Source organism: Heptranchias perlo, chromosome 3, assembly GCF_035084215.1.
Source record: "Heptranchias perlo isolate sHepPer1 chromosome 3, sHepPer1.hap1, whole genome shotgun sequence".
NCBI classification, from domain to species: domain Eukaryota; kingdom Metazoa; phylum Chordata; class Chondrichthyes; order Hexanchiformes; family Hexanchidae; genus Heptranchias; species Heptranchias perlo.
In genome coordinates, this window is record NC_090327.1 from 48,704,592 (window position 1) to 48,727,792 (window position 23,201).

Sequence of the window (23,201 nt, forward strand, 5' to 3'; positions counted from 1 at the left end):
CAATGTGAAGTGGTTCAGATGTGCACTTACCTGAAAGCAGTCATTACTTGGGAGTTAGTTCAGTGGCCTGATTCCCAAGTGCACTAAAGGCAAGAGGTGTAAGAGGTAAGTCGTCTCGTACTGCCTAGGTTTTGCACCAGGTATACTACAACTCAGCCAAGTTGAGAAAGCAGGCTTCAAAAGGTTCCCAGGCTTAGGTTTAGGCTGCCTTAAAGGAAAATCGGGCAGGGCACATGACGGGCGGCAAATCAGCTACCTCCAGTTGTGTGCCCTTGCTGAAGTTGAATTTTATCTCCAATGTTTCAAGTGTTAGAGGAAAGCCTATATCTTGCAACTGAAATGTAACCATCTGGACAGAGCTCCTTTATTGCTGGGAAGGGAGCAATGTATAGCCAGGAGCGTAATTTGGGAACTCAAGTTTGTTGGCTCTGCATTGCATTGTATAATGTGAGACCAATAAATGTAGTATAAGGCCACCCTCAGTGCCACAAATGAATGTAGATTTCAGACTACTATTATTCCATTGGTTAAACATTCTAAATTCTTTCCCTGTAGCTTTCTCCTGGCTCAGCCAGCCATATATTTTCTGCTCTTTCCTAAATCTCTATCATGGTTCTTCAAAACTTTGCTTTCCTCTCTCTTTTTCTCTCTGGCACCAGTTGGAACAATCCAATCATAGCTTATAATCCAATATGCACCCTACAAAAAACATTCTGACTTTCCCGCTAAAATAGTGTCTTCAGTGTGAGTGAATATTAATGACACATGTCATGCTTTTTGCATTATTCTGATTTTCATGTCCAGTGGTGCAGTCTGTCATCCCTGGAGGTGCTGAACAGAAACAGGTAAGCTGTCATTTTTAAAATTCTAGGCTATATTAACTTTTATATCAATAAAGGTTTGATGCAATAGATTCTATTCATGTTCTTTTATTTAATACTCTGTCCTTATCAATACAAAAGTTCAGATGTTTAAAAACTGTGAGAATTGATCAAAGAGCCAATGAATTGAAGAATATCCTGAAGGTTTCCTCTATCATTAACCATGAGCCAAAGTTTTTTTTGAATGGCTGAAAAGCAAGTTAGCACTAATTTTCAATGATCATAAAATCATCTCAATTTCTTTTAATACAACAAATGTTTCAGTTAAACAATCATATATTTTATCCACAAACATAGAAATTTAAATCACAAGAAATGAGAATTTATACATCAGTGATTATTAAACAGTACAGGGATTCTTAAAGAAATGTTTGCTGATTTACTGGAAAGCCAGTAGAAACACTTGCCTTCAAACAGAACCTACACAGATGCAACTCACAGGTTAAAGCATTTCTATTCATGCAAATGCAGGCAGAATAAACTAAAGCATTGCAAATATCTTTTAAATTATTTTTGTGAGCTCCATTTCTGAGGTAGATCTGGAGAACCTGGCAGAAAGGCAATGCCCATCTTACGTGTTCTTGTTTCAACAAACCACAAAGAATCTTTAGCTAATTATTAAACAGTGAGACATATAGAATTAATCTATGTTAAACAAACTGTACCAATGCTGGTCAACAGTGAGGCACTTTCTCCATCTTTCTCTACCAGGTAGAAATTACTCTCGCTGATGTTATTGTATGAATACTTAAAGTGCTTGCGTTAAATTCCATTCTATGCTGTTTAAATGGAGGCATTAACCTGTTTGTTTTAAGTGAGTTAATGCCTTCATTATAATAGTGAAAAGAGAATTTGATTTGAGTACATTAAGCATTTCTACAATGGTATTGCCCACAGTAATGTTTAACCTTAATAAGTACATTTTTAACAGTCTGTGTTGCTTCAACCATGTTTTTTAAATTCCTCATCTTTCTTAATTTACTTTTTCTCTCTTTTAAACTTATATATTATTTATGTATCTATCAACTACTCATAACTTTTCTCCTTTTTTGAGAAAAATGTTAAAGATTTTTTCCTTCAAAGACAGAATTTCATGAATAATAATTAAATTATTAAAGAACAAGGGTGATACTAAACAACAAGGACGTAGCATGAGGAATCGCAATAGAATTAAGTATTGAATGAAAAATACATGCTTTAGTTGATTAACATTTCTGACTGGGGGCTGACCAGTCTTGCATAACAAAGGGATCCAAGTGAAGAGTTAGCTTTGTCTGAGCTAGTTTATTCTACAGGGGGAGGTAAAAATTACTCCCATCTCTTATTGGCAAAGCTTCCCAAGTAGCAGGATACTTTCCTCATTTAATTTTTCCTTAATTTTCTCCTTATTTCTCTATCGCCGCTGTTTTTCATTTTTAGTCTGTCACTATTTTTCTGCCATTTCCTAGCTGCATCCCCATTATGAAAAGCATGGACCATATCCGCAAAACATAGATTGTGAATGCAGAAGTAGTAAGTAAAAGCAAGGCAATAGAATGGAATGTTACATCCTGCTTGCGCTAGGGACCTTTGTGCCATTGTACTTTTGCTTACTATTATTGTGAGTTATTTATGGCTCACCTTACATTAATATATCATTCTATTTTTCTTATTTTTTATAGTTTGAAAAGTTCGAGTTTCCAAGCTGTCACACAAAAGCAATAGCTACCATCATAATACATGTTGTAGGTTAAGCACAGAAAATGCTGAAAATAAAACACCATGTAGATGAGTATCTGAATGAGAAAGATATTTTGACATTTCATCAGAACAATAACTTACCTTTTTCTCTCAAATGCTGATCAACCTGCTACACATTTCCAGCATTTTTGTTTCGATTTGAACTTCCAGCTTTCACTTTCTTTTCATTTCCAGAATATGGTAAAGTACCGCTAAATGGGAAAATTCCCTTATCAGCTGGAACAAAGCAATCTCCATTCTAATGTTCCTTTCGTAGCATGGTGAATAGTTTCATCACCAACTAAAAAACGCACCAGCTGTACATGTAGGTTTATTAATTATTGGCTCGCAGCTATGTTTTTGCTGTAGGATTTATATAGTAATCTATATTTTTCCACGAAGTAACAGAAAATGTATAAAATTTGAAAAATCTCACCTAGGGAAGGCATTGCCTATCGCCATAAGCAATGGTAAATCTACTGCACAACAGAAAATCTGGGGCCATATTCTAAACAAACTTTTAGCATTAAAAGCAAGTAGGTACTTTTATTTTGGATGATTTTTTTTGTTTAATAAAGTTTTCTCAAAATACACCATCAGCTAAAAGTTTTTTTATTTAGATTGTGAAATAACCATATAATGATAATTTAAAACACTTTACAGCACCTTGCAATAATCAGGGGAATGCAGTAACTGATTGATGTCTCAAAGCCTATTTTTTTGAAACAGATAATTTGTGTCTTTATTTTGTTATTGTTTCACATACAGCCTACATGAATCTCTGAAGGCAGCAGGCAATTAGTGAAAGTGGTGAGAGTGAGAGATGGAAGACTGCATCTCTGCTTAAGCTTTCTTTCTACTTTATCATCATTTTAAGCTTGTTAAAATGATCACTGAAAATTGCAACATTTTTATATTTGAAACAACTTATTTTTCTCATACTGTTGAAGGTTACTTTCCAAAAGGTTTTACATTGTTAAGATAAAATGAAATAAAAGCAAAATTGAATGTTCGTATAAATCACTTTAAATCCTGTCTGTGTAATAATATATTCCTTCCTCAGTACTCAGCCACTGCAAATATGTGCTCACTGGATGCTCTTAACAGAGCAATTTTTGGGAGCTGGCCTCGGAAGCAGGGGAGGAAAATAGCTGTGACTACTACCACAGCATCGTGTGGCTGGCAGTGCTGGCCAAAGAATGTTTTAAAAAATCTCCTGCGTTGTCTAGTGCAATCAATCACTCTATGATCGACTGCACTAGGCAAATCAGCCATTTCATTTTGTAACCTCTCCTCTGCCTTGCTGTATGCCAGGAATGCAACAACATTCAGCATTGTTAAGATATTAGTGACAGGAAACATGTTGGATGCTGTTTTCCTTTTATTACCCTATAACTTTCATACATGTTTACTGTCTGCCATTATCTCTAAGGACAATCGCAAAAGTAGTGGGAGGCATCGAGGAGCCAGTGAAATGGCTCCCTGTCACAATTCCCGCTCCTGTCTAGTCCAAAACTGCCCCAAGAAGAAAATCTGGGTTAATATCTCAAGACAGAATTTATTCATCAGAATTTTCTGTGAATTTTTGGGGGCAATTTTAACCTAACCCGCTTGTCGGGAAACTGACCGGATCGGGTGCAATGCTGGTTTTACACGCAGCCCGATTGAACTCTCCATTGAGATTCTGTGGGTTTCCCGACAGGTGGGTTAGGTTAAAATGACCCCATTATCTCCAAATCAGTAAAAACATAATTTTAAGAATATGGCCCCTGGATTTCCCCACTAGTCTTTGTTAATGCAAACATGTACTTTTAATTCACTGGCTCATTTAATATAACCCATTTTTCCCATTCAACAAACAAAAATTATAATTAGGTGTAGTTTGCACATGATCGGTCAGATCACGCAATTACTCTAACACACTTAAAGCCAAGACCACATTACAACTTCAAACAACACTCAAACCTGAAAACAAGGTTTGACAATTAATCAACATGCTGATATCAAAATAACTTTATCCCATTACTATACGAGTATAATTTCTGTTAAGATTCCTTTACAGAGCCATGTTAATTTATCATAGGCTACATGGTAAAAGAGATACATGTGTTTTTGTCACATTTAAAATACTGAGAATATATGTATTTAAAAAATTCTTCCACAGTTATGGCTATGGAAATCCAACAAGCATACAAACTGGACAGAATTTAAACCTGATGAAAGTTTCTTCCTTGCAGGTCACAAATGTAATCTCCAACAAAGATGAAGTAACTTGCACGTAAGATTGACTATCAGTCTTAATATTTGTTACATCTTTTCTTCAGTTGTTGCTCAAGATGATACCTTATTCCAAATGTCAGCTGTTCCATCCTCATCAACCGCCATGTCTCCTTCAGTTCATTTTAACTGCAAAATACCAAGGAGACAAATGACCGCTTGTTTCAGTCAGGGCACCGCATAATTCACTAAAAGCACAAACATCCGAAAATGGACAAGTTTCAACAAAACCCTTTCAAACAGTCTGATAGCACTGCTTTCAATAAACAAATTCCCGGTCCAAATGGAAAATTGCAGCCAAACACTTTCAACTAAATAAATCAGAGGAAGCCATAATCCTTTGTTATAAATATTTAGCTCTTCATGTTTGTTTCCAAATCTGACAAAATTGCTACATCTGATTCCAGACAGACTTGCTTCTGTTGATGGAGGGAAGCTGTAGCTATCTTCCTTACGTTAAATTATTTTTTAATCCCTTGTCCTGACATCTATCCATTTCCTAGACTCAAAAGCTCAGCAAATGATAAAGCTAAGCATATAAGTTCTTGTTGTTTCCAACCTATACTTCACCATTTAAAATGGGATAACATCTTAATTTCCATATTTGGACATTTGAGGGCTGCAATTCCACAGCCCTGTGTAGACAATGCCACCATTATCTGGGAGGGTGGGTGCAGAATTTGGGGCAGGACCTGTGTACACTGAGCCCATGCCCCGTTTGGCCCTATCAGAAATTCTGTAGGTTTTAGGGGCAGGCACATAATACACTAGCTCACAAATGGGTGGGTGTGTTGTGAAGCGTATTTCTTGCAATTGGGCCGTAATCTACACTAGGTGCAAGAGACACTTGTACATCCCTGATGTCCAGCGTTGCTTAGGGCTTTAAAGTTTTAAAGTGAACTTTCTGAAACACAATCAATTGTAGAGCAAAGTGCCAGCAAAGTGAAATCCCTCCCCCAGCTCAGGCAGGCACCCCATTGTATGAAGAATGGGGAAGGCAGCTGTCAGCCAAATGCAAATATCTCCGACTCTGCAATTATCAAGTGGAGTGATGATTGATGCAGCTGACTTAGTTAGACCTACCAATTCAATCAGTTATCATTGCCAGTCTGCTCATAATACCATAGAGCTTTTCATTATTCTTTCTCTTAGGCAGCTCCAACAGCTCTTTGCTCATTGACATTCTCCCATTCAGGTCTTCCCGCATACAGCTTGGATTTCCCGCTCACTGAATTCCCAAATGGAAATATGGCAGTGTGATTTGAACTCGTCCATTGGGAGGTGGGCTGCCCCAGTGTAGTGTCCAGGATCATTCTAATTTCAATATTCATGGTGAGCTCCCTGCATTAGGGACATTATTGTGGAGTGGGCGACATCTGGCATATTGCTGAAGAAATTAACCCTTGGCAAAAACTTAAAGGGGACACCACAGTTAAAATTGTTCTGGCAATTCATTTAAAACTGTACTGAAAAAATATCTGTAAGGGCTGGGGGGGGGGGGGGCAGAAAGCCCCAGGATCCCCAGATAAAGCTGTTTAATCATTTCTGGATGAAATTTAAGCAGAGAGGCAGGCACTAATTGGTTCAGGGTGAGGCAGGCCCCCAACAAGAGCAGCACAGGAGGAGCAGTCAGGGCAGTCAGTGTTAATATAACCACACTACACATGGCAACTCAAACTGCTGAAATAAATATATTTATTGAGAATCTATGGAAATGCAAAGTTGATTGTGTCCTTTATTCAATTATCCCAAGTATCTTATCGTTAACAACCATCTAACTGCAAATCTAAGCTGTATGTCTGCTTAACATTCACTATAACAGTGTGCGTATTAGTTTGCTTTAACATCTGAATCTTTGAGATAACAAGATTCTGTAGGGCTGTTATAATGTTGGTGAAAAACAATGAAGTTGAACTCTTGGCTTGATGTCAATCATATGCCATTCTCTAGTGGTCTTGTCTCAAAGATCACAATAAATTACAAACAAGGGGAATATGGCATTATGTGATATCTGTAATGTGTTTGTAAATATAACAGTGGAATGCACCCAACATTTTTTACATCCTAAATTAAGTTGTGAAGTAAGCATGAGTGATAATTAATACAAAAATGTTGGATTTTGCTTTGCTCAGTTCAGCTCAGCAAGTCTCCATTCAGAGGAAACTGTACTATCTGTGGTCTTCAATGAGCACTCATGTTCACAAATTTCATCTTGGTGTACTCTCTGATATTCACTTGGCTGCTCTTACATTGTCCCCAGGTCCTCTTAATTTCTGTGCAACATCTGGAATCACACTAGGAACAGGTGGAATTCCTCTTTCAGTGAAAAAGGGAGATTGTCTGATTTCCTCTGTAATTGACAACGTGCTGATTTTTGAAAGTGCAATTTTGTTAGCATATCATTAGCTACAAAGAAAAACGGGTATTCTCAACAAAGTAACAGATGAAAACATTAACTATTGCCAATATTGCAGTGTAATTTCAGTCCAGAAGAATTCAAACTATACTGAAACACACAAAATGATGCAAGTTCAGTTCACTGTTTTGAGCTGTCTCATTAACTAGAATTCTCCAAATGGAAATTTGACGCACACACACACAATGCATGATTATCAACTCATCATTCCAAATGTGCAACGTATTAGTTTAGATGAGAGTCAACCATCCTTATCTCCGTCAATATCAAGTCAAATTTGCAGCGAATCATTCAGCTGGAAGGATGCATTTATTCCTTGTCTGTATTTAGTCTCAATTTAAACTTCATACTGTTTAACTTTCAGTGAACTTTTAGTTCAGAGTTTTGAAAAATTTGAAGAAACAGTTTCTGTAAATCGAGCTATAGTTTAAGTATTGGGTTCATCCAATCAGTTTGTTACACTTTGGTAATAGTATTAAAAACACAAGCTGCAATCAACAATGCTACTATCATTTAATGAAATACTATTGGACAATTAGGGATGGGCAATAAATGCAGCTTTGCCAGTGTCACCCATGTCTGAAAACAAATTTTAAAAATTCAATATCAGATGGAGGACAAGACTAGATTGGGATTCCAGAGATACCTTCTTGATTCATCACATATAATATCAGTCTGAAATCAATGAGTCACAGCTCAAACCAATCTAGTGCAGCACATGCCTATGTAAGGATAGAAAAAGAGCATACCATAGGCAAGCTGAAGCAACGATTCTGCTATTTGGACAGATCTGGGAGAGTCCTATTGTACAGTCTAGCAATGGTATCCAAAATGATAGTAGTGTGCTGTGTACTACACAATTATGCTCTCAGAAGATTGCATTGCCATGTACAGTGTGCATCGGGTGCAGAGTAGGCATCTGGACTCTGTGCCCAATCACACTTTGGTGCAAAGCACAGCAGCAATTTGGGTAACTCTGACTACATTATCAGCTCCTTAGTAGCTTTGCAAGTACTGAATATAACTTGTTTCTGTAGTTGTAGATATTCCCAGTTAGACACTGCTGGAATGTTATATGCCATGAAAAAATTGGGTTAATTCCACTCATTTGGTCCTAACTGGGCCTGCTGTACTGACCACTCTACATTGGTGTGGTGCATTTTTAACATCACATCACATCAATATTGGAAATGCAGTATAGCTGCAAGTTGCCAATCTGAGAGGGATTCAAAATTTGACAAATGTATATACAGGCAGCATCTATTTCCGTGCAATACTGAAAGCTAATGGGGTAGTTCCTCTGGAGCGGCATTGTTCACATTCTTATCCTGATAGCATTTTAGAATGAATTTGATGTTGAAATCAAAGTTTCAGCCAAATTAACCAGTGAAGTTTTATGCCGATTCTACTCAGGAATAACAGCAGCTGCAGAAAGTATTATGGGGTTATATCTATACCATATTTACATCAGAACAGAGGACGTAAAGAAAACAGGGCTACGGTCGATTTTCCTAGCATTTATTTCAGGTTAGCTTTGCCTAGTCTACCATGTGGTAGTTCCAGTTGCTCTGACTAAGTTACGCTGTGTATTATTCATTAGATTGTTTTGAAGTTCAGATAATTAGGAAAATGAGCTGGTCAGTAATAACATGTCTCAGAAAGTGATTTAGAAAAGCTAAAAGTGCAATTAGATGTAAAATAATAGCAGTAAAATATACTCATACCTTGTTACGTAGTTCACCCAATTTATACATTTCAATATATTTAACTGGAAGATCCAGTTCCTGTGGGTTGCTGTCAACTGCAGCACTAGGCACATAGGCTTGTTCCGAGAACATGAAATTGGAATTGATTCCTCACTAGTCTATAATCTTCAACAACTGGAGTAACTATGCTTTAACATCAAATTCATGCTAGGTTTAGAGAAGGAACAGTCCAGGCATGTAAAGCTCACTGATGCTGGAAATCTTAAAGTTCATTATTGCTGCTACACATTGTTTCATCCCACATAACATCAGTTAATAACATTTACACCGATCTTTCTGTTCATAAAGAGACAAATTTCACGTCGTCCCATTCCTGGGAATTGTATTGCTCATGGTGGACTGCTGACATCCAACTTTGAGAAAAGTCACTATCACTGGGGCAGAACTTCATCCTGTTCACACTGCTGCATAAATGCTTTCGCTGTAGACTTTGCAACATGACCACCTCTAAGCATTATTTTCTACCCCTTCCACAGCATACAAAGAGTTGTGTTGCTATGGAGGAGGAGCAGCGTGTGGGTCACTCACATTTCCTTAATTTTTAGTTGCCATTTATGCTTGATCACTGGGACAAACACAACTCCGAGAAGCATCCGAGTTGTGAATAATTGAATTATTGCTGTTTCATTTAATTATATTAATAAAAATTATGCTGCTCTTCACACACTCTGACCTGATTGGGAAAAGTAATCACCAAGTGTTACATGGTGAGAGACACTGTATAGGAGAACTAACAGAATTCTTATTTTTATGGTATCATATGAAACTAATTCCTTCCTTGCAGTCCCAAAAATTCCAAGCATGCCAACATTAAATTGGGGTGAGATAATGGAACTGTGCTCAGGGATATTAATTCAATGGAGTGAAATGATGATTTGTGTCAATGAATGGCAGATGAATTTAGTAACTAATGGTGCACAGAAATACATTGTGTATGCATAATTCATAGTAGGATTACTTAAGTCACAAGTCAGATACCGAAACCCAGTGTGCAATCTTCACCTATATTGGAAATCTTTAGGGCCATTATTGCTGTTACTGTGAATCTCAGAACACATAATACCAGTTAATCGCATTTTTCGATCAGAGCTTTCACAAATTTCACATAATCATGTTTTTGAGAATTATTCATGGTGTACCAATTTATAGTATAGCTTGACAAAAATAAAATACAGGGCTGATTTTTGTCCCTGTTTTCGGGTGGGAATGGAACGGTAACACAAGAAAAACTGAAGCGCAGAACTTACCGCCCCGTTCCCACTGACATCCAGATGTCCGCCATTTTGGCTGGGGCCTTAAAGTGGGTGGTCTAAATGCCTGTTGGTATGGGAGCCTTTTAAGCCAATGGAAATAAGGGTTCTATGATGTCAAAAGGACCCCAAAGCAATTTTAAAGTGCCAGTGGGTGCAGCATGCCCAGCCCTCCGCGACCCTCCCTCGAGATCGCTTTCCCCCCTTAATTTACCTGCATTGCCTGAGACCGCTTCCATCAGGCAGGCAGTGGGCTCACTCTGCCCACCTCTCGCATGATGGAAACAGACGTATGACATACACCCAGAGGGCGGTAGGGGTCTGGAACTCACTGCCTGAAAGGGTGGTAGAGGCAGAAACTCTCATTGCATTTAAAGGGTACTTGAATATGCACTTGAAGTGCCATAACCTACAAGGCTACGGACTAAGAGCTGGAAAGTGGGATTAGGCTGGATAGCTCTTTTTCGGCCGGCACCGACATGATGGGAAGAATGGCCTCCTGTACTGTAAATTTCTATGATATGAAAACCCACCCACACTTTTTTTTTGCAAAAACTTGTTTGCTGCACATTTCATGGTTCAAATGCATTTATATGTTTGCATATCTTCAGAAACATATTTTGCCCCCTCTGTAGCATGGGCATGACTTTAAAAAGGCCCATTTCTAGGGAAATTTTCCAATGATAAATGTTGCTTTGCCTCAAAATGTTTGACTATCAGAAGCTAGAAAAATGACCACCACAATGGTATTGCTTGTAACTTGGGGGGCAGATTTTCGACTTCCGTCCAAAACAGGCATAAAGACAGCAGAGCAGAACTTTCAGAGACAAATTTTACTAACATTAAATGGATGGAAAATCATAGTGATTACCCACATTTCCCATATGTATTCCTGGTTGGCAAAGTTCTGTGTCAGTTGGGTGATTTCATAATATTACCCCTTATACTCTTTAGGTAAAATCCCTCATGTCATCAGTATACTTCAATTTGTTTTAGTGCCCCCTGAGCTCAGGAACCAAAAGATTAGGGCTCTTGGTCCCAATCACAATCTGGTGATAACTCCTGGAAACGCACGTGTGTGAATGCTGGGTGAGGACAGGGTCAAGCTTAGCTGTAATACCTCCAAGAGCCGAGTGACATGACATTCACTACCTGGGCTCGTTCAGGAAAAATGGTAATTGTAGCGAGGTGCCAGAGAGTTACCAATGTCAATGGAACCATGCTGCAGTGACTCACTGCCTTGAGCAAAGGAGAGGTAAAGGAAAACAAGTGGAGATGATGAACAAAAGTAAACAAGGACCCTGAATTTTCTCAAGGGTTCCACCAGACTTCCACCATAATTCTGGTGGAAATCCAGTGGCACCTGCTGGAAAAGGCAGGGGCCTAGTTACGCTGGGTCTCTGCTGACTCCGGGAGTTCCTTGAAGTTCTTGTAAGGAGTGGAGCCTTCACTCGCCCTCTAACAGGCCAATGATGGTAAGGGCACAGAAGTCTGGGTGGAGCTGTAGTTGGGGCTCCCTACAGTAGGAGTTCCCAATTCCATGGATCGGAAAGGGCTTGGCATAACACTGGAGGCTTGTACACCAAGAGATTAAGTGCACCGGCCACCAACAAGTGGGTCCAAAGAACAGGTTGACTTTAAAAAAAAATATTGGATAGATTTTGGATTGGCCTAATGGCCAATTTGCAGCTGTCCAGGGTTCTGACGAAACATTAACCCTATCTTCCTCTCTCCACAGATACTGCCTGACCTGCTGAGTGCTTCCAGCAATTTCGGTTTTTATTTTAGATTTCCAGTATCTGCACTCTTCTGCTTTTTGTTTTATTGTTTAATTCACTCCACTTCTCTTCCAGAATGCCCACCTTAATATTGAAAACTCCTATCACAGTGTCCATTCTCTCTCTCTGACTCCAGTTTATCTCTCTCTCACCTTCCTGCTCTCTCAATCTCTCTGACCCCAATCTCTCTCTCTCATCATTGAGCTTTTCTGTCAACAAAACAGATGAGATAATTAGTTGGCTTTGAAATTCAACTGGTGATTTTTTTTTGAAAATTGAACTAACATTAACATGAATATTCTTTCTGTTTCTCTTGTCCTCTTTCTCTCCCTATCCCCCTCAGCTTAAGGGACTTTCTGAAGTTTATAGAACACAAAATAAAAGCCTAAACAGGTGGATAATCTGAGCCCTGCCATTTTCTGTCCTTCGTCTCTCACACATACACAGACATGGATATGTACATACACAACTCGAATTACATCGAAACTACAGCACAGAAACAGGTAATTCAGCCCAACAGGTCTATGCCGGTGTTTATACTCCACATGAGCCTCCTCACTCCCCACTTCATCTCACCCTCTCAGCACACCCAACTATTTCTTACTCCCTCTTGTGGCTTATCTAGCTTCCCCTTAAATGCTATTTGTCTCAACTACTCCTTGTGTTAGCACGTTTGACATTCTTAACACTCTATGGGTAAAGAAGTTGCTCCTGAATTCCTCCTGGATTTATTAGCAACTATTTTATATTTATAAACTTTAGTTTTGGACTCCCCCACAAGTGGAAACATTTTCTCTACATCTACCCATCATAAAGACCTCTATCAGGTCACTCCTCAGCCTTTTCTTTTCTACAGAAAAGAGTCCCAGTCTGTCCAGCTTTTCCTGAAAGTATATCCTCTCAGTTATGGTACCATCCTTGTGAATCATTTTTGCATGCCTCTATATCCTTTCTATAGTATGGAGACCAGAACACCAGAACTGTGCACAGTACTCTAAGTGTGGTCTAACCAAGGTCCTATACAAGTTTAACATAACTTCTTTGCTTTTCAATTCTATCCCTCTAGAAATGAACCCTAGTGCTTGATTTGCCTTTTTTTAATGCATCATTAGAGATTTGTGTATCTGTACCCCTAGATCCCTTTGCTCCTCTATCGGGTTTAGACTCTTACTATCCAAGCAGTATGTGGCCTCCTTATTCTTCCTACCAAAATGCACCACCTCACACTTACCTAAATTGAAATTAATTTTCCAATTACACGCCTATTCTACAAGTTTATAAATGTCCTCTTGCATTTTGATGCATTCCTCCTTTGTATTAACTACACCCCCAATTTGGCGTCATCCACAAATTTTCAAATTGTACTTGCGATTCCCAAATCCAAATCGTTAATGTAAATTGTGAACAACAGAGGTCCCAGCACTGATCCCTCTGCAACACCACTTCCCAGCTTTTGCCAGTCTGAGTAGCTACCCTTAATCCCTATTCTCTATATTCTATTTTGTAGCCAACTTGCTATCCATTCTGGTACCTGTCCCCTGACTCCACATGCTCTGACCTTAATCATGAGTCTACAATGTTACTTATTGAAGGCCTTTTGAAAATCCAAATATATTACATCTACTACATTACCCTAGTGTACTCTTTCTGTTACTTCTTCAAAGAATTCAAAAAAGTTGGTCATGTATGACTTTCCCTTCTGAAATCCATGTTATTTATTGTATTTTTGTTCTCTAGATGTCTTTCTATTACACCTTTGAATAAAGATTCCATTACCTTTCCTACCACCGATGTTAAGCTAATTGGTCAATAGTTCCCTGGACTGGTTCTAGCTTCCTTTATAAATATAGGAATAACATTAGCTAGCCGCCAGTCCTCTGACACTATTCCCTTTTCTAATGAATTTTTATATAGATGTATTAATGCCTCTGCTATCTCCTTCCCAGCTTCTTTTAATATTCACGGATGCAATCCATCCGTACCAGGGGTTTTATCCTCTGAAAGTTTAATTAGTTTATCAATTATCTCCCCATTTTTATATCTTTTTAAATCTCTTCATCTTCTGTCATGCCCACCTTGTCAGTCTCCCTGGTAAATACTGAGGCAAAGTAGCTATTCAATATTTCTGCCATTTCACTGTCGTTACCTGTGAGTTTATCTTGTGTACCCCTTATCGGCCCTATCCCTATCCTGATTTTTCTTTTGTTATTTATGTGTCTGTAGAATACTTTACTATTTCTTTTTATATTCCTTGATAATTTAATTTCGTAATTCCTCTTTGCTTTCCTAATTTTTTTTTACTTCTTTCCTAACCTCTTATTCCATTTTATCATCCTCTCCTGTATTGTCTATGTACTTAGAGTATGCTTTTTTCTTTAGTTTCAGTTTTACCTTTATCTCTTTATTTATCCATGGTGTTTCATTTTTGGCTAGTTTTTTCTTGCTTTTTAGAGAAATATACTTCTCCTGAACGCAATTGATCACCATTTTATATATTTCCCACTGCTGTTCTAACTCTTTGACTGTCAAAATTTTTTCCCAGTTTACCCTCCCTAGTTACACTCTTATCCCCTCAAAATTAGCTTTTTTCCAATCTATTACTTTGGTCTTTGTCTTAATTATGTCTTTCTCAATCACTAATTTAAATCTTATTATGTTATGATTGCTATTGCCTAGGTATTCCCCTATGCTTACTTCTCTTATCTGCTCTGGTTCATTTCCCATCTCTAGATCTAGCTGTGGTTCCTTTCTTGTTGGGCTTCTCACATACTGGATAATAAAGGAGTCCTGTACACACTGTAAAAGCTCCATTCCCCGTCCCTCTTCTTGCCAGTTTATTTGGGGTTAGCTGAAATCGCCCATGATTATTATTCGATATTTTTCTTATTCATTTCATAGATTTGCCTACATATTTCATTCTCCACTTCCCTTCCACTATTAGGTGGTCTGTAGAATATGCCTATTAATGTGATCGATCCCTTCTTATCCTTTGTCTCAATCTATATGGATTCTGTTTCTATCTTAATGTTACTTATGTCCCTTTTCCTATTGCCATTATGTTGTTCCTAATTAGTACAGCTAACCCACTCTCCCTTCTTCCTTCCCTATCCTTTCTAAATACATTATATCCTGCAATATTTAACTGCTAGTCACGTTCCTTATGTTGCCATGTTTTAGTTATCCCTACATCATCTGGCTCCTCACTACGAATTATTGCCTTCAGTTCCCATTTTGTTTCGATGCTGTGCACATTGCTATATAGGCAATTTAATTTGTTTTTAATAATTGTTCCCCTTATTTTATTTTAAAATATTTTTAAACTCTATTTTTAAAAAAACACCCAATATAAATTTTGCCTTAAACCTACTGAAGTGCCTCTGCTTGTTTTTCAAAACTATTTTAAGAAACATTACTGAGTAGAAAGCGTTAGAAGTTACAGTAAAATATTCCATCAGTACAGCTGACCAAATGGTACTGATGCATCCTGGGAAATTAGACAAACTGCACAAGTGCAAACTGCACAATCTAAATCCAGCTCAGAGTCACATCTTTGGGCAAAACTTTCAAATCCAAGTCCAGGCTTTTGGGTGAAGGTGAAGCCTGCAAGTAAAAACTTCAATGAGGCATTATAAGACACAAAAGACAATTCAATGGATAAATTTAATCATGTTATTGAGAAATATGTATTTTTTTGATTTTTAAAATTTGTTTAATTTGGCTATTATATATTTCAGTTACTGAGTAAAAATGGCACCAGAAAAAAAATTTCAGAATGCATTTTGAATGATTTGTGGGAACCTAATGGCCAGATTGAGCAATCACAGGGTGATAATAATGTCACTATGAAATAGTAGCTATTCTGCATCACACAGCGTGATACCTGTTAGTGTCACCTACAGGAATAACTAGTATTTCAATGAAATACGCCCAATGCACTTAATTATATATATACACATACATATACACACAAAGAGTAATCAAAGTAGATTGTTCAGAAAGTAATACTCCCCATAATTTCCTTTCTTTGAAGTTGTTCAGAATTAATGTAAATAATAGCACAGAGCCCCTGTGTTGTTTTTCCAATTTCACAATAGTTGATGGGTACTAGTGATACTGTGTAGAGAGAGGCATGCCTCAGGAATTATAGAGGGTACATTCATCTCAGAGACTAGACTGACACTCTGCTTTCAGGGAATTAGATTTAATAAGCAAATCCTTTGTGACCTATGTGAGAAAAGATTCAGTATTTGAAGCTCACGTAATTCAAATTCTCTAGATGCTGGTGAAGGTGTCTGTAACTCTCATTTTCTTTGTTAGCTATGTCTCTCAGAATCTGGCTGGTGCAACCATAACAAGAATTCAGCACTGCATTTGCTTTTTGCTTCTGGTCTTTCTACATTTTACCAATATCTTTCTGTTTTTTTCCAGACTTTACAGGGTAAATTGAGACTTATCTTTGGTGGATGAAAAATTCCAGAAATTACACTTGACTTCAAACTTCTATTAGCTATGCCAAATAAGTCTCCTTATTTTGTAAGAGATACAGCTATGAATAACTTGAATTCTGAATTACTAAAATTAACTTTGAGTTTTCTTGAAGCATTGCCATTACTGCTGTCAGGTATTTTGGAACTGAGTTACATTTTGACGGCCCCCAAATCTAACTCTTCCTTGTATCACCCATGTCATAGGAATAAATAACAACTTAATTTCGACTCCATTTACATGCCACATGCAATTAGTGGAGGCGAACACTCACCACACCAGCAAATTAAATACTACAAATGATTTGAAAAGTAGATTTGTGTTTAAGTATTCCAGGACTCTGCATGTACCCCAGTATACATCAAAGATAAGTATAATAGAATTTAATCAATTACTTATTATTACCCAACAAAAATGTAGTGTAGTAACAATAGAATATGTTACAAACAGAAATTGGCCTTGAGGTGCTGCAGAATTACAGTAACCTTGGTTATGACTAATTGTATTCAGCATGAAAACTTGGCATGTGTTGAGGGTCACTTTAATTGTTTAGAACAATTAGGCATACATTTAATTTAAATGAGGTTTCTTTGTCTCACTGTATGAATTTACAGCATAATGCTTAAGATGTTTGCTTCACAAATCTGAGGGCTAGTTGATGCACAATCCACTGTGATGGAGCTTGTTCAGCTTTAGACAATACACTAGGCAAGACACTAGAACTGGAGAATTGCGGCAACCCAGCTATGATGAAAGCTGCTTAAGTGCAGCAAGCTCCATCCCTTTGGCTGAGCATTGGTAGATATCAAAGTCAAGAAGAAGTCTCCACCTTTTTATCCCTTGTCAGTTTTCTAACCTCTCCTCTGCTGAAAATGTTAACTCTTTGCTGGTAGAGTTGCATCAGTCACCTCAATACCTTGCCCAAGTAGCTATTATTCATGTGTGAGTGCCAGCAAGCTATTTGCCTAAAGGAAGCATCATAGTGAGCCTGTTCTTGTCCTCACTTGATGTTCAATCGAATCTTGTACTTTCCTGCTCTGCACAGCTCAGCTGGTCACTGGATAAAGTCACTAAGCCTGCAGGGGAGCAACTCAAACTCTGCACGTTTACTGCTGTTCTCCAATCTGACAGCTTTGAGCAGCACTGCTTGGAAGGAAAAGAGGGAGTTAAGAAGAAAAGGTTTTTTTAAAAGAAAAATGTAGCAAATCAAAAAAATATTGCTGAAAGCATTGAACTAAAACAGAAAATGTGGTAAAATAGACCAAGTTGATCAGCATTTGAGACAGGTTAACTTTTCAAATGTAACTCTTCATCAGAACTGGCAGTCCTGGATTCTGATGAAGATCCCACCCAAAATATTAACTTATTTTTCTCTATCAGATTATGTCTAATCTGTGAATTTTCAGCATTTTCTGATTCTGCTTTAGTTTTGCAGGTTTCGTACCTTTTATCTCTGCTGAGATTGCTATTTTGGAATATTTTGCTGTGACAAAATTTTAAATAAATGCGAGGGCATTCCCAATGAGGAGCAGGTCTCGCAAGTGATGTAAGTTGCCAAATCAGGGGCACATGGCCCAGGATTTCCCAACGATTATGGTTTGCACGTCTGTAATTTCCTGACCTGTGCTCCTTACTGGGAGTGCCTGATCGAGGAATCAGCCATGTAGTACCAATTATATTGCCAACTCCTATTTTTAGTGCGTTGCTTTTTGAAATGGGATACAGATTTTTTTTTTCCTCCATAAGGTTAAAGTACATCTTTTATGGACTAAAGGATATTTATGAATACTAATAGATATATTTTTCACTTTACTGCATATTGCTGAATGCAATATGCAGTGAAAAAAATCTCCCATAAACATCAGTGACATCTCATTTGCACAGCCATTTGTCTTTGCTGCATTGCACACTGTTCAACTATCGGTTAAAGATTTGGCTACTGAAATATGTGCCTCTTTCTGCATGCAGACAAGTGACTATAGGATAGAACCAAATACCATTAAAGAACCTGACTGACTGATTGAATTGATATTATTTTTCCTTGAGGGGAAAGAAGTGAGAGATCAGTAAAATAGCATTTAGCAGGAATTGGCTTCATGCTCCATGGCATCCAATAAATTAAGCTGTCGGCACGACAAAAAGGTCCATTACACCAGATGTATGGTTTGCTGGTAAGCAGCTGGCTGAAAAATCTAGAAATAATGTTCCAGTGTCATTGGGTCAGGTATTATTCTCCCCTGTACTGCCGCTAAATTGGAGCTGAATGGTCTGCTTCAATATAAAAGTGCAGAATTACAATGAAAAATTAAATTGTGACACAAATGCTTAGATTCGTCTTTGATCATTGGCATAGAGAACAAAAATTCCCTAAAGATAAGATTAACTTAATGAGGAAGTCTCACTATCAGTAACTCATTTAAAGATCAAACAATTACAAAGAATTGTGATTAGTTTTAATGTCCATTTGCTTTGCATATTTTTGCTTCAACATGGAACGTGAACGTGCATTAATGGTATCAGGAACCAAATTAACACACACACTGGGAAGGACAAGGTTGTAGAAGCACTTTGGGTTAAAGATAATCAGAGAATCATAGAATCAATTGTTCAAAAAAGGGTGTAAGGATAAACCCGGCAACTACAGGCCAGTCAGTTTAACCTCGGTGGTGGGGAAGCTTTTAGAAACAATAATCCTGGACAAAATTAATAGTCACTTGGACAAGTGTGAATTACTAAAGGAAAGCCAGCACAGATTTGTTAAAGGCAAATCGTGTTTAACTAACTTGATTGAGTTTTTTGATGAGGTAACAGAGAGGGTTGATGAGGGGTATGCAGTTGATGCTGTGTATATGGACTTTCAAAAGGCATTTGATAAAGTGCCACATAATGGGCTTGTCAGCAAAATTGAAGCCCATGGAATAAAAGGGTCAGTGGCAGCATGGATACGAAAGTGGCGAAGTGACAGGAAACAAAGAGTAGTGGAGAACGGTCGTTTTTCGGACTGGAGGAAGGTATACAGTGGCGTTCCCCAGTGGTAGGTACTAGGACCACTGCTTTTTTTGATATATATTAATGACTTGGACTTGGGTGTACAGAGCACAATTTCAAAATTTGCAGATGACACAAAACTTGGAAGTGTAGTGAACAGCAAGGAGGATGGTGATAGACTTCAAGAGGGCATAGACAGGCTGGTGGAATGGGCGGACACATGGCAGATGAAATTTAACTCAGAGAAGTGTGAAGTGATACATTTTGGCAGGAAGAATGAGGAGAGGCAATATAAACTAAATGGTACAATTCTAAAGGGGGTGCAGGAACAGAGAGACCTGGGGGCATATGTGCACAAATCTTTGAATGTAGCAGGACAGGTTGAGAAAGCGGTTAAAAAAGCATATGGGATCCTGGGCTTTATAAATAGAGGCATAGAGTACAAAAGCAAGGAAGTTATGTTGAACCTTTATAAAACACTGGTTTGGCCACAGCAGGAATATTGTGTCCAATTCAGGGCACCGCACTTTAGGAAGGATGTGAAGGCCTTAGAAAGAGTGCAGAAAAGATTTAATAAAATGGTTCCAGGGATGAGGGATTTCAGTTAGGTGGATAGACTGGAGAAGCTGGGGTTATTCTCCTTAAGGCAGTAAAGGTTGAAAGGAGATTTGATAGAAGTGTTCAAAATCATGAAGGGTTTAGACAAAGTAAATAAAGAGAAACTGTTCCCATTGGCAGAAGGGTCAAGAACTAGAGGACACATTTTTAAGGTGATTGGAAAAGAACCAAAGGCGATACGAGGAAAAACTTTCTTACGCGAGTAGTTATGATCTGGAATGTGCTGCCTGAAAGGGTGATGGAAGCAGATTCAATCATGACTTTCAAAAAGGAATTGGATAAATACTCGAAGAGAAAAAATTTGCAGGGCTACGGGGAAAAAGCAGGGGAATGGGACTAACTGGATTATAAAGAGCTGGCACTGGCTCGATGGGCCGAATAGCCTCCTTCTGTGTTGTAACCATTCTATGATTCTATGCGTGTTTTGATTCAATCCACTTCTGGAAGTTACTGGACTTATCAGTGAGCTTGTGCATGCTGGGGAAATGAAATCCTACATTTTTCAGATCACTGAGTAGTTGGATTGCTCTCCCAGCTGGATATCTTTGAGATATTTTTCCTGTGTTCAAAAAAACCTGATGGCACTTAACTGAACTAGCTGCTTGGCCGATATCAAAGTGAACTGATTTCAATAGAGCAAATTCAGAAACACCCAAACAGATCCTAATTCCATTCAGATCCAGCTGCATTTTAGTTAAAACTGTTGGGATAAGAATTCCTCTGGTCACAATGGATCCCGATTTTGTAAACGCATTAGTGAAGAAATCCTCTGTTTGGTTTGTCCAGTGAAATTATAAAACCATTGGGGAGAATTTTAACTACCCAGGATGGGCGGGACAGTGTGTAATTGTTAAAAATGGGAAACTTGGCCCCAACTCACCATGAACGCGCCTACTTCCGAGTTTAACTGGGGTGGGTTGGGGGTCGTCCGAGTAACCCGCTCTCGAGAGGCGGGTCGGTAATTATAATATGTTAATGAGGCTCCATGCCTCAGATTTTGTCAGCCATTTGGATTTAATGTTTCCAGCATGGGTTTCCCGGGGCTCAGGAAACCCGGCAGCTAAAGGGAGGCGAGAACTGCCTTTTCCAGCAGATAAGTACTTTTCCAGCACTGCTTGTGGGCCAGGAGGAGCAGGAGTGCATCTCCCTGGTCCCCCCAAGCAAACCTGTCACGATTGGCCGTCCCCCTCTCCACCACCGCAATCGGCTGACCTCCCTACCATCTTCAGACTCCCTCCCCGCAATCTCCAGAACCCGCCTGGAATCTCTCCCTCCCTCTCTGGTCTCCGGCTACTGCCTTTTACAGAAGGTTTTCTCAACCGGCAGTAGCCAGCCTCTCAATCTGGCTGGCTGCCGTGCAGGAAATGGAGTAAAAAAAATTCTGAGGTCCTGCCGACAGGACCTTCACCTTCCCGGTATTTCCAGGTTTGCCAAATGCTGACAGGCGCCCCCTCTCCTTCCCCGCCTCCCCGTAAATATCAGGGCCATTGTTTTAGAACATCTTAAAGGTTTGTGAAGATATATCGAACAGAGGCGATCTTCACAAACACGTTTACAATTTGGTGACATATAGAAACCACAGGAATTCTTACTTTATGGTGCTTAAATCTACTTATATGATAATGAAATAGACAGTTTAGTGAAAAATTATTGATCAGATTGTATTTTGTTAGTCTGTATGCACGTTTATTTGCTTGTAAACTAGTTTTTGCTAACTGTATTAGTGGGTGTTAAGAATGACTCAGATTTTACACAGCAGTAAGCACTGGCACTCAGATGATGTGACTTTTGTGAATTGATAGTTTACAGTTTGCTAGGTGCATACATTTCTCAATTTAGACCATAAGACCAGAAGAGATAGGAGCAGGAGTAGGCCATTCGGCCTTCTCGAGCCTGCTCCTCCATTCAATGAGATCATGGCTGATCTGATTTTTACCTCAACTCCACTTTCCTGCCTTTTCCCCATACTCTTTGACTCCCTTGCTGATCAAAAATTGTCTAACTCAGCCTTGAATGTATTCAATGACTCAGCCTCCACAGCTTTTTGGGGTAAAGAATTCCAAAGATTCACGACCCTCTGGGAGAAGAAATTCCTCCTCATTTCCATCTTAGACTATGCCCCCTAGTTTTAGATTCCCCCATGAGGGGTAACATCCTCTCAGCATCTATCCTATCAAGTCCCCTCAGAATCTTGTATGTTTCAATAAGATCTCCTCTCATTCTTCTAAACTCCAATGAGTTTAGACCCAACCTGTACAATCTTTCCTCATAAGACAACCCTTCCATACCTGGAATCAACCTAGTGAACCTTCTCTGAACTGCCTCCAATGCAAGTATGTCCTTCCTTAAATAAGGACACCAGAACTGTACGCAGTACTCCAGGTGTGGCCTCACCAGCACCCTGTACAGTTGTAGCATGACTTCCCTGCTTTTATACTCCATCCCCCTAGAAGTAAAGACCAATATTCCGTTTGCCTTCCGGATTACCTGCTGCACCTGTATGTTGACTTTTTGTGTTTCATGTACGAGGACACCCAGATCCCTCTGTACCACAGCATTTTGTAATATTTCTCCATTCAAATAATATTTTGCTTTTATATTTTTCCTCCCAAAGTGGATGACTTCATATTTTCCCACATTATATTCCATCTGCCAAATTTTTACCCATTCGCTTAACCTGTCAATATCCCTTTGCAGACACTTTGTGTCCTCATCGCAACTTGCTTTTCCACCTATCTTTGTACCATCAGCAAATCTGGCCACAAGACACTCTGTTCCTTCATCCAAGTCATTGATCTATATTGTAGTTAAGGCCCCAGCACTGATCCCTGCGGTACCCCACTAGTTACAGATTGCCATTTTGAAAATGACCCTTTTATCCTGACTCTTTGTTTTCTGTTAGTTAGCCAATCCTCTATCCATGCCAATATATTACCCCCAACACCATGAGCTCTTATCTTGTGCAGTAATCTTTTATGTGGCACCTTATCGAATGCCTTTTGGAAATCCAAATATATTGCATC

General features: G+C 38.7%; 1 protein-coding gene across 8 annotated transcripts in view; it reads right to left on the reverse strand.

Annotated features, from left to right (window-relative positions):
- Positions 1-913: 913 nt before the first annotated feature.
- Positions 914-23,201, reverse strand: part of LOC137313599 (RNA-binding Raly-like protein) — a 669,041-nt gene continuing 646,753 nt past the window's right edge. For all 8 annotated transcript variants that reach the window (XM_067979539.1, XM_067979538.1, XM_067979543.1 and 5 more), the window contains one exon: positions 914-5,006. Coding sequence is in view for 1 of the 8 variants with exons in the window: in XM_067979543.1 (XP_067835644.1) it covers positions 4,993-5,006 (14 nt within the window). In the remaining 7 variants the exon portion in view is untranslated. The remainder of the gene's footprint in view (positions 5,007-23,201) is intronic.